The sequence below is a fragment of the Patella vulgata genome, chromosome 3 (assembly GCF_932274485.2).
Source record: "Patella vulgata chromosome 3, xgPatVulg1.2, whole genome shotgun sequence".
NCBI classification, from domain to species: domain Eukaryota; kingdom Metazoa; phylum Mollusca; class Gastropoda; family Patellidae; genus Patella; species Patella vulgata.
In genome coordinates, this window is record NC_065881.2 from 70,382,971 (window position 1) to 70,400,147 (window position 17,177).

The following is a 17,177-nucleotide window of genomic DNA, read 5'->3' on the forward strand; positions in this document are numbered from 1 at the left end:
GACGCTACCCTCTCTCTCTCTCTCTCTTGAACAATTTACATCTCGGACGACAGCGAGGGTGACTGTATCAGTCGATCGGAGGAAAGGCAGGTGTGTTCAAATAAGTGTAAATACCTCATATTCGACCGATCAAATATTGTTACCACCTAGAAGGAGATAATAATAACGAAATAAGACCTCTTATTACGTAAATATTAATTGCATAACGAGAGATAGCCATTTGCCAGTCTAAAGCTGGCTAAAGTCTCATAAAAAAAATTTTATGACCGGTATTATAATCAGTATGATCGGTGTATAATGTCCCTCTGTCCGACCTTTAACGCATTTAATAAATGTTAGTTTTAATTGGTGGCAGTTTTATGACGATCACGACCTAAATTAGATAGTATATTAGTAAATATTAATAGAAATGTAGCAGGAGGGGTTTCGGCGTGGAGACAGTGTCAAGTTTGGCGTGAGGTCTGAGTGATTAACCGAGAATATGTTAAAATCAGAAGCTTTGAAATAACAGTTCAACTCATTTAGGTGTATACTGTACATGAATAGAATTAGAGTGCAGTAAATTCATATTTCAAAGAATGTAGGAGAAATAAAACATGCTCTGCGCGAGCAAGTGAGTGTCCTCAGATATCTATTACTCTCTCCCTTTCTTTTCATACGTTGTAACAACATAATATATTAAATTCCCATTACCTATATTTTAAAGGGTCAATCCCGATAATATTTTGGAGAATAAAACTGCTTAATTTTGTGTTAAAATCCCTTGAAATCCTCTACCTTAGGACCGAGCAACTAACTCAATGTGATACGCTTTCAAACAATTTAAACCTGTCAGTCTTCATCTGCTAAGGGAGACCGGTGTCCCAAGCTGTATTATACGGTGTCTGGATAAAACCAGACTTTTTTTATAAAAATACTGCGTAGGTGAAATTTACCTTTCGTTATCAAGTACAGCACATGGGTAATTCACTGTATAGACCTCTAAAGGAACGGGAATCGATTATCAGGTCGCTCAACAAAAACATTGACCCTAAAACTTAAAAGGGTTACGTGTCCGGATAAGCAGTTTTGACATTCACGTCCAAAAGACTCAATGTGTTTTGGCGCTTAAATTTCATACGTACTCTGACTTTTATTTTTAAGACTCTGTTCAAATCGGGATAGTCCCTTTAACTATTAAAGCATGCGTGGACAGCTCTTTATCTATTTAAGCTTACAGTTAATTATTTACTAAATTATGGTTCTTTTATTGACTTTGAAACATCAATGAATAATCTACTTTCTCTGATTGTTTTGAATTACATTCTGAGCGGCTTTGTTTTAATTTTCGGAGACTGCTGTATATAGCAGTGTTTCATAATAGGTTCGCGTTCTGTTGGATTTTGTGAACCCTTTGATGACTTAAGGTTTAATGAATATTGGGTTTACCGAAAACATTTTAGGGTTGGTACACAGCTATGATGCAGCCAAATAACTAAGTTTGCATTTCATTGCATTCCGCCTATTTTTGACATAGTTGACTTAAAATCATTTTTCCGGAATAATGATTAGAGATTTCAGGCATTTGGTTGAAATTTTAGTACACCCAATTGCATAGCAGACTAACAGACCAATTCGATGAGAATTCGGTTTTACAGAATCGATTTCATCTAAAAGTATTCGCATTATATATCCAAAAAATGTACCCGTAATTACAGCATCGACATCCAGCATTTTGTTTTAAACACATTTAGGGGCAAGTATTAATTCAGCAATACTTTCTGAATGGTTGTCTTCATAGGCAATTGTTGTTTATAGTTTTCGGTTATAAATATTATTTATATTCTAGTTTGTAGCCCACCCGAGCTGTCAACAGAGATTAGTCAGTATCTGGTATGGTGATTTAAGGGCTCTTGAAAGATCCAACTGGTTTTTCCGTTCAGTAATTGTTTTTTTAATAACGATGTTTTACCCTGTTATGGCTATTGTGTACTGGGTTGTACCCACAACACAGGTTAGTAGTAGTAATGTGGTATATTATTTACCATATCAGTTTCATAATCAGACTTAATAGACAAGAAGAATGACACATGCCATGCAAGAGTGCTGCTATGAAGGAAATAGTGCCCGGAAAGCGGAGTTTCCACCTACTTTCGAATTCTGATTGCCAAGGGTTATTTTTACCTTGGTCCAGTCTTTTAGTTGCGATTTACCTCTGTTCTGCACCACGGACAAAGTCCGTTTCGAAGCTTCTTATTCCACGCCTTCTGAATCTATAGTCAACGATCAAAACAAGCATTAAAAATACATGATATATAAAATTTATGATCAAATCTGTCCTAAAGTAGACAACATTTAGCACTCATTTAAGCCCCGTGCTTATGTGTGGGATAAAGCACGAGACTGAGGTTATGCTGGGGAAAGAAAGACTGAAGAAAATAACCCGAGAGAAAGAAAAACCGAGGCCGGCATGCCAAGGATTTTCTGTCGAAGGTTTTTTCTGAAGTCTTTCTTCCCCAGCATAACCGAAGTCGAGGACTTTATCTTGCTTATAAACCGTCGATGTTTACATGTACGCAAGATGAGAATATCCCAGAAATCCCGTAAGAAAAACCTTATATCATGTTTTCTTATGGAAAAAAAACATACCCTGGAAGAATAACCCGGTACAGGTTTAAAGAAAAACTTTCAGAAGAATAACCCCCAAATTTCCCTGTATATATCCAAAGCCGCCTCCGACTTTCAGACCGCAAGTTATTCCGGGCATAGAATATACCCCTAAGATCAAAGAGATTTACCGTTACTGGGGCCTGTTTCACGAAATTTTAACTAAGATAAAATCCAAATTTTAGTAATTTGATTGGATAATATTATATTGATTTTAGTGCTTAGCCAATCAAAATTGAAGTATCTACTAAAACTTGGATTTTATCTTTAGTTAAAAATTTCGTGAAACAGGGCCCAGGTTTATAATATTTGATAGTATTCAGAAACAAGTTTATTCATGTGTGTTGTTTATACAATTTATAACACCTTTTATCAATGTGTGTGGGTTTTTTTTAATTTCAGGCCGGTAAATTCCTCAGGTATCCGTGTGTAAAATTTATTGGACAAACCATGTCCTTTGTTACATTTCTTGTGATGATATTTATTTCCACGGCGACAGAACGACCTTCAACACATAAAGTTTTGTCAGCTTTTGCACCTGTGCATAGACATTATTCGGTGTGGCGTAATTCAACATCTGGAACTTGGCCGGAAGACTTTGTTTTGCGGACATTTGAACCAGAAATAATTCATTTGTTGATGTCTGTTTGGATAATGGGTAAGTCCGAAATGATTAGGATTAGCTAGGGAACTGGAAATATCAAACACATGTGTGTGTGATACCCAATGTAACTCGACTACCTCAGGGTATAAGATAACCTCAATATTTAAACATGCATTATTTTAAGGAGCTAAATCGCTAATATTTGGGACCTAGAAATTGACAAAAATGGGTAGCATAGCATATAATAATGTAATATGAATGTATATAAACTGATTTACATTCAATCGTTTCTGTTTTTACTGTAATTTCTAATCAGCTATGTTCGGCGAAATACGCCAGAAATCTCATGTGAATGGCACTCTTTAGCGTCTGTTTTTTCCAGTCTACACCGATGGTATTTATTGCGCATGCTCTCCAGATAAGAATATAGCGTCACCATTTATCATGACCTGTGGAATATGTCTAGCCCTGTTCTTTGAGTCCCTTGTTCCAAATGGCGCTGAAACGCATTATGGTACACGATTCGTGTACCAATGGTAACATGTTTATTTTGTCTTGAATATTGGATATCAGAAGCCCATTTTTTCTCTATAATATCACAAGACCAATGTTGATTTGAATTGACAAATAATTCGTGTTTTCAATGTCGAAGATTTTGGATGATATTGAGTTAGAGACTTAGCTACTTTAAGATTTAGATAAAATCTATAATAGTTCAAAAACAGATAATGATAAATGAATATATAAAGAATTTCATACAAATAACTTTATTCTGAGCGAAGAGAGCAAAGTAAAGATGTAGCTTAGATAGTTTATTATCGTTTTTATCGTTATTTCTTTTTTTACAAAAATCGTGCGGGCGCTCTAATCCATACATAAACTTGCCATGTGAATAATTGTCTAAAATATGTAACATTTGGAACCAGAAAAAGACCTGCAATCTCTTACATAATACATCTATATAATATAGTTTGTGCCTTTCTTAATATATACATGTACTCTTATTACAAGGCAAATTCTTCAAAACACCAATGGTCGTGGGGGGTTGGATGGCCGAATGGTTAGCACGTACGCGCTGTATCATAAGGCCTGTCATTGAGTCAACTGGCGTGGTTTCGAATCCCCGGTTGTACGTGACAAGGAGTAGGGTTGCCTGTCCAACCTCGTGGGTTTTCTCCTGGTCCTCCGGTTTCCTCCCACTGCTAAAGACCCCTACGCGCAAGCGAATTATTAAAATAAAATTAAACCATATGTTAGTCGCGAAATGACCTAGTTTGTGTCGAGTGGACGTTAAACCCCATCTCTCTCTCTCTCTCTCTCTCTCTCTCCAATGATCGTTGTTTATTTTAGATCAAACACCCCTTTTAGCTATGATATGCTACGCTCATGTGCGTGCTAAGAATATAGCCTTATTTGTTACTTTAACACTTGTTCAATTTCCACATCACGCTATAGGTTAGCAGCAGGCATCTAGCGTAATTTGTGTTCCAATAGTACATACTCTTCGTGTTTCAGAATATAATTCGAAAATCGATGCCTAATGTTAATTTCGATGATATGCGATACTTCAATACCTTATACTTTTCGATAAACAAAATTTGATAACGATTGTTCCTTATCGAACTTCACTCCCAAGAATGCTTCAATAATGACCTCAATAGTAAGGAGTTTAGCGATTTTGTTGAATTTATTCTCTAGTGTCAAAATATATCGAATTCATAAATCAACACGAATGTCTTGTTTATTAAGACGCTGTTTTTTGTAATTTTGGTGGCAGTATTTTAAAATTATCTATTGATCATTCGGGCATTTTAGATATAGAAATAAATAATGTTTTATCACGTCATTCATTGGAGGATACAATGTATTTTGACTTCAATTATTTCAAATTTGCTGGAAATGAATTGCCTCTGTCTACACTCCAGACAAATCATTCTTTTATAATGTCATTGATTCAGATTTAAAATATATTTCACCTTATCCCTATCGAGTCGCATAAGTGTGTTATTGTGATATGGAACCTTAACAATGACCATCATGAATTATCTCTGTATATTTGCAAATAAAATGAACTTTGACCCATAATGGAACATTCAAACGATGCATAAACCACACCTCCATCTTTTAATCTAAAGTTCAAAGTATCCTATCAGGAAGATATATTTTATTCAAGAACCATAAACTTCTAAAGATCTGCAATAAAACAGCAAAAAGTGATTGATGCTAGGAAACGGCTCAGATGACATTAATAAGGATAGGACAACGACATACCTACATGATTGTAAAGGTCATTCAGTCACACTCGCCATGCGTATTAAATACAACAACATTAATTGCAGAAAACTTTCTCAATTGGCAGCACCAGTAGCTATAGACGCAATTTATAAAACGTTTTATTGCCAATCAGCCAAGGACGAGAAATATTAAACGAGAATAACTCAATCAAGGCCCGGAATAGCTTCTTATGTAAGCCAGTTTTAACAGCAATTTCCCACTTCAGCAAATTTCGTGAGAAGTCCTAAATCGTCTCGACTGGTACTTTTTGAAGGGATTGGGTCGTTCTTACTCTGGTGTATTAGTCGTGGTTTAAGACGGTTCAGCAATGGGATTTAAGTCATCAGTTGGTTTGAAGCACATCACGTCCGTAGATTAATAGGCGGATCAATAAAGGAGTCCACGCGGCTCACCATGTACTTACACGCATCCACTCAATAAGAATCATCAATATATTTTGTCAGAGATAAATGTTGTTGGAGTCAAAGTTTAACGTTCAAATACTCCGTTTTATTGCCCGAAATGGCAGAACGAGGTGACCGTTTGAAGCTATTGAAAAAAAACTAATTCCCAAGTGGGAATCTTTTGTGCTGTGTCTCAACCAGACATGATCACAGCTGATAACAAAATAATCCATTTTGAATTTATTTTTCTTGTCAAAGTTTTCTTAAATACGTAAAACAAAAATGTCTGATGCGCTATACTTTTTGTGAATAAATGCAATTAAAAATGTTTTTCTTTGATACAGTAATCGATTTATCATCAAGACATGTCGTGATATATACATATATAAACTTGTATTAAATGTACATTTCTCACATACATGAATATACTCCAGACAGTCTCTGACGTAAAATATTCTTTTTCAATTGGGTCCTTCCAGTATTCGTATAGAACTTCCGATCAATCATAAGTAAGAGTATTTTTATAGACATTAGACCAGGGTGTGCCCGTGGAAAGAGTCTGTTAATGACTGGAGTGTGCCTATTGAAGAGTATGTTAATGACTCTTAGACCTGTCGAAACCGTTTGTCCCCCTTGTCAGTGATGCAGTTCGGAGGGCCTGACAAGGACAGCTATCTAGTCGTTCGGTTGGGACGAAAAACCGAGGTCCCGTGTACACATTGGCGTGCACGTAAAAGATCCCTTGGCAGTTGGAATTCGATATAAGAGTAGGCCGTAGTGCCGCTGCCCGGGCAAAATTTCCCTCATTGCACACTGTATGGCGTATGTCCGTCTTCATTAACCCAGGTTAGGAGCAGAAAGTAGGACGTTAAACCCCATTTCATTTCATTTCGAAACCGTTTGCACTTTTCAGTTTACTCTACCCACAAAGTCACATGTAGTCATAAGCATACAAATGCACAGTACAAACATATCTGTTAGTTATCTGTTTGATAAGACAAATCATACCCTGCCTCCTGCACAACATATACGACTTTTCCGATTGCCATTTTAAAAGGAGATTGATATGATTTATTTCAGTATAGAATATCAGACATCCTAATAGTAAGGAATTGTGCACAAATATCGGTCGAACTCCCTGAAAACCGCTATAGAGCATATCTCATCGATAGACTTTCTCTAATACTGCCGATGGTGCTATTTTTTTCATGCTTCTGTAGAATGCACTGAATGATAAATATAATGTTTTTTGTTCATGTATATTTTTTAGGTATGTTATGGCAAGAAGTGAAGCAGTTATATAGCAGTGGATTGTTTAATTATTTTGATTCTCTGTATAATTATTTAGATACGGCTGTATTAACGGTTTATATCATGTCGTTTTCATTAAGATACGTCAGCATAATGAAGGTTTGTTTCTTCATTTATTAATAATAACAATAGTAATCAATTTGTATAGCGATGAGTGCTCCAGCTAACAGCTGCTCCACGGCGCTCTTCACATAATATATGTGTTTGTCGTTTGTTTGTTGGCTCGCCAACCTGAAGGTTCTGTGTGCGATTCCTGCGTTGGCCTAGAAAGTTCATCGGGACTCTCGGGTGTGGTTCTCCCTGGTCAGTGGTGCAGGTCGCAGGGCCTGGCAAGGGACAACGTATAGTCATTTGGATGGGACGAAGAACCGAGTGTCCGTATACAGATTTACGTACACTTAAAAGATCCCTTGACAATATAAGAGTAGACCGTAGAGCCAGTGTGACACAATGAGATAGGTGCCGTCTCATTTACCAGGAGGTTTGAGGTTCGATCCAGGCGATGGCCGAGAAAGTTCCTCCGAATTTTCTAGCGTGGTTTTGTCAAGTGGGGTGTGTCATAAAAAATATATTTCATGTTTTGTTGTCCATTTTCTGTAGGTCAAAGCATCCCTATCTTATTTTAAATCGGAGAGTTCGTGGCATGCATTGGGTAATGGTTCTTTAGAAGCAAAATTACAACTTTACTGGCTAGTAGCAGGTCAGTATAGTTATTAGAAATGATAAAATATGTGTTTAGGGTATCTTATTATTGGGTTCTATTAACCAATAACCGATAATTTTGCTTTAACTTAGATTTGTTGACTTGGCGAATGAAGTTGAGTTTCACACTGTGTATAAATTAACTACATTACAATCAAAAATTCTTGCATCATACAAACATTTATATTCCTGAAGCCATGGCCCGAGAAATCTCTCTCTGGCCATTGCTGGATTGGCTTCTGATACTTGAGCTTTTGAGGGAGTGTGTCTATTCTTCCCGTTCAATCAAATCTATCCCAAGTGAAGCAACATGACAGCCCTTCGTTTAATCTGGGGTCATCCCTAAAACTTTGGACAGTGATTTATTAAGGTATTAAAAACGGTGAAAGTATTGTTCGTCTCCAAATTGTATTTATATGATAGCCTCGTTTGTCACGCAATTAGTCTTTCTGCAATATTCTGCTATGCACTGGTTAATTGGGCATAATAAAATCGTTAGTCATGACGTAACGTTTTGTAAACATATTTGGAGCTCTGTTTAAAGCGTAATGGTATTGTTACGCAGTTAGCTATTGGTTGTTAATCAGACTATTGCCCAGTCATAATTTGGAGCATAAATTTGCTTCCTTTACAGCAGTGTTAAGTGAGATTAGATACAATCAAATGAAACACTGCAAGGAGTGTGCCAAACATGTAAATATTGATATTGTTATATTTTCAGATCGATTTTATTGGGATAGTTGGGACCCGTATAATGTAGCCGAGGCAGCGTTTGCTGTAGCCAATGTGATAAGTTTTACACGTGTGTCCTATCTATTACCAGCCAATGAACTGTTTGGACCTATGCAGATTTCTTTAGCTAGAATGATCACTGTAAGTGTCAATCTATTGATAATGTCACCACCAATATTTTGAGTCAATGAAATGAGAATATTATATACCCCCTCCTTACTCCCCATACTGGGGTTTGGGTGGTCGAATGGTTAGCACGTGCGTGCTGTGTCATAAGATCTGTCATTAAGTCAACTGGCGGGGTATCGATTCCCCGGTTGTACTTGACAACCTTGTGTTTTTTCTCCGGGTCCTCCGGTTTCCTCCCACTATTAAAGACCTACCTCTACGCGCAAGCGAATTATTGAAATAGAATTGAACCACGTGTTAGTCCCGAAATGACCTAGTTTGTGTCGAGTGGAACTTTTTCTCTGAAATCCCGAATTGAGTCTCTCTCTCTCTCTCTCTCTCTCTCTCTCTCTCTCTCTCTCTCCCCGTACATAGGAAAAGGCGGTGTCAAATAACTTACTGTGCAACTCTACATGCTATCAAACTTCTTCTTTATCGGCCACCTGTTCTCTTTGGTGTCTGATTGCAACATAACGCTGCAAAATTAAAAGAAAGTATGGTCTAATTTTAATATGACTCAAGAATTCAAAGTACCAACTAATGTTAATACTATGCGTTGTCGACATATGTATCTTACATCTTCAACAGCTACGCGTACATTTCCATTCTGAACTATGCTACCCAAAGCCTAGTTACGGTCATACTTATTGGCATTGTCATTGTTATTGGCACGGTTTGATATGTACAAGAAGCTAGAGTGATGTCTGAAAAAGGTAGATAACTCTTGTTTCAGAATTTAAAATTATTAGGGTGCTTTATTTGTAACAATGTTTGATTTCGATGTTTTACAGGATATTATGAAGTTTTTCGTGGTATTTTTGGTTTTATTTATCGCCTTTATGGTGGGTTTACACAATCTCTATTGGTACTACCCTAAAAACGTCCGAAAAGAAGTTGAGTTGATACCCAATAATATCACTACAGTAGCAGAAGAAAATTTTGGCATGTAAGTGTAGATTAAAAGCATAATTTCCATAAGTAGAATATGTACAATATGCATAATTCTCATAGTACCATGCCCGGCAGCTTGGAATAAACTTTTACAAATGCAGCTGTACTCGGCATAGCCAACTCCGTTCCTACTGAATACTTATAACACACCTGGAACCTGACACGTGTGGCAGAGGCGAAGTAACCTGCACCGAAGTAAAGATCGGTATTTTGATCACATTTATTGTTCCGAGTACACATTGGTGCCAAATTTCCCTCACAACACACCATGCCGTCTTCATTTGCCCAGTCAGAGCAGAAGTATAGCGAGTGCTCGTTGAATCAGAAGGTCTGCCATTGAGCCAAGTGGCGTGGTTTAGATTCCCCGCTTGTACGTGATAAGGAGTATGGTCACCTGTCCAACCTCGAGGGTGTTCTCTGGGTCCTCCGGTTTCCTCCCACTGCTAAAGACCACTATGCACAAGCGAATTATTGAAATAAAGTTAGTCCCGAAATGGCATAGTTTGTGTCGAGTGGACATTAAACCCACTTATCTCCCAATGGGTGGTTGTGTAGGTAGGGGTCCCAGTGCGCGCGTTTGCCCGGAGGTCTATAATATTGTCACGACGGTCTCGGTCCCGAGATAATGCTTTTCATGAATCTTCGAATTTTGCAATTGTTGTTTATTCTTTAACCACCGATATATAGATCTGTTTTGACGAGACAAACTGTTTATTTTCCAGACCAGATATAACATTCCGAACGGTGTTCTGGTCAATGTTGGGTCGAGGGGAGCCAACTGCTGTAGAACTTGGTGAATTTAATAATCATTTTACTCAGAATGTCGGCTATTGGTTATATGGAGCTTATAATGTGGCCATTGTTATCGTTTTACTGAATATGTTGATTGCTATGATGACTAGATCATTTGAAATTATACAGGTAACTAGATTTATTACATTAATGTTTTCTCATTTGGGAATTTCACATTGTTGTTGATCTGTTTTGTCGAACGCTCCCTGAACATGTTCTCCAGAACTCTCGTCGATCACCTCATTCTTGTCATAGTAATACCATAATGTAACAAAGCCGAAATAAAAAATCATTTTGCCTTAACTAGCAGATTAATACAAATAATTTAAGTTAGTGTTTCGATTTTTAACGTGTTTAACGTGTCCACTTTAGATCATAAGGTCTGTCATTGAGTGTGTGACAGGAATAGGGTCACCCACTTAACCTTGTGGGTTTTCGCGGGTCCAACGGTTTCCTCCTAAAGTAAAAACCCTTGTGGACAAGCGAATTATTTTAAAGTGAGCGGATGTTAAACCCCATTCCTTATTTTTCCAGAGCTGGCGTCAAATATATCGCAACTACCTTTTTGTCGTTCCAACTATAGATCAAACAAAATTGTCTATTGGCCCACTAAAATTTAGTTCATTCGTCTTTGTAAATCCAGTAAACAACTGATCTTAAATCTATATAATTATTCCGTCCATAAAAGACGGCTGTTCGTAGCTTAATATTTGGGGTTCAGTAAATACATGACTTAGTGGTGATTCAATCAATCTATTCATGTCGGTGTGAATCTCGTTTAGAATCTTACCAGTGTTTCAGATACTGCATTATATTAAGACACAGATCCTATTTCGTTTCGTAGTTTTATAGTTCAAAGTTTTGTTTTAATTGTCCCACAAAAGCCGGTCAGATTTCAATGTGGCGGAGGACATCGAACGTATAAAAAAAAACGAAGCGAAATATAGATCTGTATATTAATCAGATTGCTGTATAATCGAACACAGTAACAATTCCGAATCTCGCAAGAAGTATATTCCGGCAGAAGTTATTTATTTCATTATTTCCATTCGATCTGTTTGATATTTGAAACTCTATCTCTTTTCAGGAAATGGCTGACACAGAATGGAAATTTGCAAGAAGTAAAATGTATATGGAATATATTAAAGGCGAATGTACTCTACCTGTACCTTTCAATATATTTCCTACACCTAAATCCATATACTATCTTTTCCGTTTCTTTTTTAATATGTGTTGGAAACATGATGATCCTCCAATTGCCAGTCATCCAGGTAGAATAAAAGATATAGAAATGTTTCCTGCTGGAAATTCAGTGGTAAGTCATAAAATATCCATAACTTCTAAACTTCTTTGGCATTGTGGTGCATTTTACAGTTTTGGATCGACAGTTTTATAACAGCTATTTTTATTTTTGAGGTTTTGATTTGTCATAAGCTTGTTTTAATGCATTTGCTAATGGCATGCACAGGTCATGTTTCTATAAGAATCAAATTAAACTTAGAAATTAAAACTCACGCCCATAACTTAGGGGGTGAACTTGAGTCGCTATTTGAGTTGCCGGAATCGATCAAATAATCACACATAATTCATTGAGCGGTCACCCATTTGTATTGCTTCTTTTCCCACGGATTGTATGTTTAAATATCGTGCACTTTATTTCATTTTACACTAGGATCCTGCACCATCTGCTGGTTGGGATGATGGCGTCAGTTCCCATAATCCAGGTATCCGGCACTTCCGGGATCGAATGACAAATACAAATGGGTTTGTTAGAAATGATTCGGATCCTAATATATTCTGTGAAAAATTAACATATAAGGTAATTTCTGTTTGATTTAAACAGTGCGTGTTTACTCCCTCCTTTGTGTGAACTGCATGACCTTTTTTATGATTGATGATTTTTGCCTGAGATTGCTGTCTATACCCTATATTTTCGGGGATTCTGCAATTCCAGCTAAGGCTTTATATAAATATCTATTATAGAATTGGTAGCGCATGCGGCAAGGGGTACTTATTTATTTCGGTTTTAATTGTCATCCAAGATGCTTAAAGGTGTTGGGGGTTGGATGGCGGAATGGTTAGCAGGTCTGTCATTGAGTCAACTGGTGTGGTTTCGATTCCCCGGTTGTACGTGACAAGGAGTAGGGTCGCCTGTCCAACCTCGTGGGTTTTCTCTGGGTCCTCCGGTTTCCTCTCAATGCTAAAGACCCCTACGCACCAGCGAATTATTGAAATAAAATTAAAACCATATGTTAGTCCCGAAATGACCTAGTTTGTGTCGAGTGGACGTTAAACCCCATTTCTCTCTCCCTCTCTCGCTTAATTTATTCAATATCATGACAATCTGATGGTCTAAAGCGCTGATTATGAGAGATTGGCGTATGGCGTAAATTATGAGTAATATACGTGTTTCTATTCTTTTAAACTGATTATTTACATTTTATCTTTCATACAGAGGGTAATGAAGCGGATAGTTAAGAGATATATATTTGATATGCAAAGGGAGGCAGAAGGGCCGGAAGGTGGGTAATTTCAAGTTCTAGTTTAATACGCTAGAGTTCTCATTACTTATTCCAGCGAGTTAATTTCCATTTCTGGTTTAATACGTTGGAGTTCTCACTACACTAACCTAGGGAGTTAATTTCCAGTTCTGGTTTAATACGCTGGAGTTCTTACTACATTAGCCCAGGGAGTTAATTTCCAGTTTTGGTTTAATATGCTGGAGTTTTTACTACACTTATCTAGATATCAATTTCCTGTTCTGGTTGAATACGCTGGAGTTCTTACTACACTAACCTAGGGAGTTAATTTCCAGTTCTGGTCTAATACGCTAAAGGTATCACTACACTAATCTAGGCAGTTAATTTCCAGTTCTGGTTTAATACCCTGAAGTTCTCACTACACTAACCCTAGGGAGTTAATGATGTACTCAACACAATCCAACACCACCTAAGCATGATTTCTTAACAAAAATTAAAAACACTGCTTTCACAGAAGCAGACTGGTGTTTTAGGGGCCATGGCTACCAAATTTATTTATTTTTCTTTAATTCTGTGCTAATTGTTTTATGATAAATATTTTGACTATTTTCAGGTGATTTTGATGAAATTAAGCAAGATATCTCAAGTTTCCGGTACGAGATGTTGAATCATATTTCTGTCCGACAAGCCGAGGAGAAAAGACAATCGGATAGATTAGAGAAATTAAGTGATCGGCTCGAAATAATGGCCCAACAACAAGACTTAATATTAAGGCGCTTATTGAAAACCGTGGGTAAATTGGAAGACAATAAAGTGATAGAAAATCCATCAGACTCCAAAAATGTGTTTTCAGACCCCATTGTAAATACAGAAGACATTTTGGCTAGATCTTTAGTCCGTAAACGATCAAGTAATGGCCGATTGCATACTGTTCCTGAAGAATCAAAACTCCAGGGTCAAACAACCAAAGAAAATACAACCCCGGGTTGTCCGATTGCGGAACCCGAGGTTTCAGAAATCATCGACACTGGAAGCATTGATATTAATTTATAGCTACAATAAACGTTACCATAACAACCATTGATGAGATACACAGGAAGTGCCTACAATATTTTTTGTTTCGCCATTGTTAGTATGCAAGTTATGTTTTTATTGTTTATAATAAAAGACTGGATTGTTGTAAATGATGCCCGATGTGATAGTTAAAATATTTTTAAATAATGTTACCGATAACTATTAACAGAAATATTGCGCAGTTTTTACAACCTTAATTAAAAGCAGCTAGGATACTACCACCGTTTGTTTTAACAGAGCCCTAAATAGTTTCAGCCATGTTATTATGTTGGTAGTTATAGAGCCTCTAAGAGATCAAATAGTGCTGAGTCTTAAAAAGAACAAATGATCCAAATGTCACCAAAGGAAACGGGAATCAATAAGGAGTTGTGTAGGGTGTAATTATTAATGGTGATTTGATTCTGGGGTTTAACAGGAGTCAAATGACATGTTTTGAAATACGGATATTAATCTGAACGAATCGTTGTTTATTAATCTTCATGAATACAAGCCTGGTTTCAAAGCATATAGTTTTATCAGTTTACCTTTAAAAAGTATGATTATTATAGTATCATATGTTTTCATGATTGGATATAATGTGGAAATATTCAATGTATTTCGCTTATATACCAAAATTATTCTTAAGTATTTTAATTTCGATTATTTTTATTATTAAGTTTATTCATTAATCTTTGTTTTGATTTCTCTATTTCTTTAATTCATTGTTATTATGTGAATGCATTCTTGATTACAATGTCCGACAATTTATTCATTATCAATTGGCTTTTATAATCAAATGATGTTTACACTATTGTTCTCTGGCCTATATTCACCCATGGTGAACAACTGAATCTCATCTTTTACATTATTATCAGATATCACTGTCAAATAATATGTTTGTTATTGGTAATATCAGATATTATATTTCCTAGTCATATCAGATAATATCACCCTTCCCAGTATTATCAGATATTAATGTCAAATAATACAATTTGTTTTGGTAATATCAGATATTATCTTTCCAAGTAATATCAGATAATATCATCTATCCCAGTAATACCAGGTAATATAATATTTCCTAGTAATACCAAACGACATCATCTTTCCTAGCAATATCAGATAATGTAATCTTTCCTATAGTAATACCACATAATATAATAATAATTATAGTAATATCAAATAGCATAGTTATTACCAGTAATACCAATTCGAGTTGATTTCGGGTCATGCTTTCTCGTAGACTACATGTATACAGTCGTGGATGATCAAATCATGCCAAATTACGTATAGCTTACAAGGCAAGTAAAAGTACCAAAATGTTCAAAGATTACTATAAGCTATATGTAATACAAATCATGTACATTTTTACCATGGAAGTCAAACTACAATTTTTCTTACCATTCTAGTCAAATTACTTATAAGCAAGCTATTCTAGTCAAATCAAAATCGACCCAGTATCAGGCCCTTAGCTAGTTGGGATGGGGGAGGAAGAGGGGCACGTTGGTCGTTGGCTTCATATTGCGTCCAATGGAAATGGCAGTAAAGGCGCCAATTGGGGGGAACCTCCCCAATGGGCAAAGGCACTGTCAGGTGCGCCGATTTTGCCCCCCCCCCTCCCCGCTAGCTACTGACCTGAGTATTATATTGTCTGATCTAATTCTTTATATATTCTAATTCTTAAAATACTGACCAAAACGTACAAAAGAATCAAATGATGTAGAATCAACAAGAATCAAATGATGTAGAATCAACAATGTAGAATCTTGTCGCTCTAGTCAAATGCTGAACAATATTACACATCTTACTATTTTATCTATATCATGTAATTTTAGGCAAAGCATGTACTTCTAGGTTAATAATGATGTAATTCGGGGCAAATCATGATGTCATTCGAGGCAAATCATGATGTAATTCGAGGTAAATCGTGATAAATTCGAGGCAAATCATGTAATTCGAGGGAAGTAGATGAAATGTAAGCTTATCGAATCGGATTGGCCGTTGAATTATATCATCTTTTAAAAAATAGATTTGGGATCTTTCATTGTTTAAATTATCCTTTAATGTAAACACATATTGATTTGTGATTGCTTTAAAGACAATTTCTCTCCAATATATTTTAGAATATTTTCGGTTAATATTTAGAGATTGTAAGTTCCTTATAGTTGATCTATTTGATACTAACTTATAAGAATGTTATGTTCATGTCCATGCTAATATCTTAACATAGGTTAACATAACATATTTTGCATAGGTTTTTAAAAAGACTTTCTCTTGTTATGTATCTCATATAATTTATATTTGTTTTATTTTCAATTTTTTTATTTGCTTTCGATTCATTTGAATTACAGACAATTACGTCGATTGTTAAATAAATTTATATCATAATGTGGTTGGAGTTGGACTTGATCTTTTAATCAATTGATGAACTATGCCTGCCTCGAGGAATACTAAAAACCATTCCTGATATAAAATATCAGTATGTCGCATTTTCATTATTATGGATAATTTATTTGCTCGATATAAGCCATATTCTCCGATTCCCCGAGATGGATATAAACAAAGGCAGTCAATCATATCGATTTAAAAGAGCTAGACAGAGGTCAGATATTCGAGATTACCAAACCCGTGATAACGAAACTTATCTGTATTGCATCAGAAATATGGTCATCTTAGCAAAACTATGGCGTATATATTGAGATGGAGCAGAGTTCAATCATATGGATGACATAGTCATGCATAACCCAATATCTATTTCTATTAAAGATGCATTATGTAAGAGCTAGGTCTTCCTATTGCAGGATTTTTTCTAGCTTCAAATGTTATATGAATTATTATTTGGACATTTATGCATAGACAAGCCTTTAATCAACTACCAAGGCCACCGAGTGGCTGCGATATTAATTGGATTAAAAAAAACATACACTATTTAATCGGTTAACGCGAAAATGGAAAATCGAGACTTCTTTTATTATCGTAGCATTGAAATAGAGCCAGCATTATCTTACATTTTTACAGTCGTCAACATACAGTGGAGCAAAAAGCCATGATCAGTTGTTTCTA

General features: G+C 36.1%; 1 protein-coding gene across 4 annotated transcripts in view; it reads left to right on the forward strand.

Annotated features, from left to right (window-relative positions):
- Nucleotides 1–16,506, forward strand: part of LOC126815822 (short transient receptor potential channel 7) — a 176,679-nt gene extending 160,173 nt beyond the window's left edge. For 3 of the 4 annotated variants that reach the window (XM_050541786.2, XM_050541785.2, XM_050541787.2), the window contains 11 exons: nucleotides 1,829–1,993; nucleotides 3,049–3,304; nucleotides 7,199–7,338; nucleotides 7,840–7,939; nucleotides 8,663–8,814; nucleotides 9,633–9,787; nucleotides 10,515–10,713; nucleotides 11,672–11,899; nucleotides 12,257–12,403; nucleotides 13,040–13,106; nucleotides 13,678–16,506. In XM_050541786.2, coding sequence (XP_050397743.2) covers nucleotides 1,829–1,993; nucleotides 3,049–3,304; nucleotides 7,199–7,338; nucleotides 7,840–7,939; nucleotides 8,663–8,814; nucleotides 9,633–9,787; nucleotides 10,515–10,713; nucleotides 11,672–11,899; nucleotides 12,257–12,403; nucleotides 13,040–13,106; nucleotides 13,678–14,117 — 2,049 coding nt within the window. In that variant the 3' untranslated portion in view covers nucleotides 14,118–16,506. The remainder of the gene's footprint in view (nucleotides 1–1,828; nucleotides 1,994–3,048; nucleotides 3,305–7,198; nucleotides 7,339–7,839; nucleotides 7,940–8,662; nucleotides 8,815–9,632; nucleotides 9,788–10,514; nucleotides 10,714–11,671; nucleotides 11,900–12,256; nucleotides 12,404–13,039; nucleotides 13,107–13,677) is intronic. The other variant, XM_050541789.2, reaches the window with a different exon arrangement.
- Nucleotides 16,507–17,177: the final 671 nt, after the last annotated feature.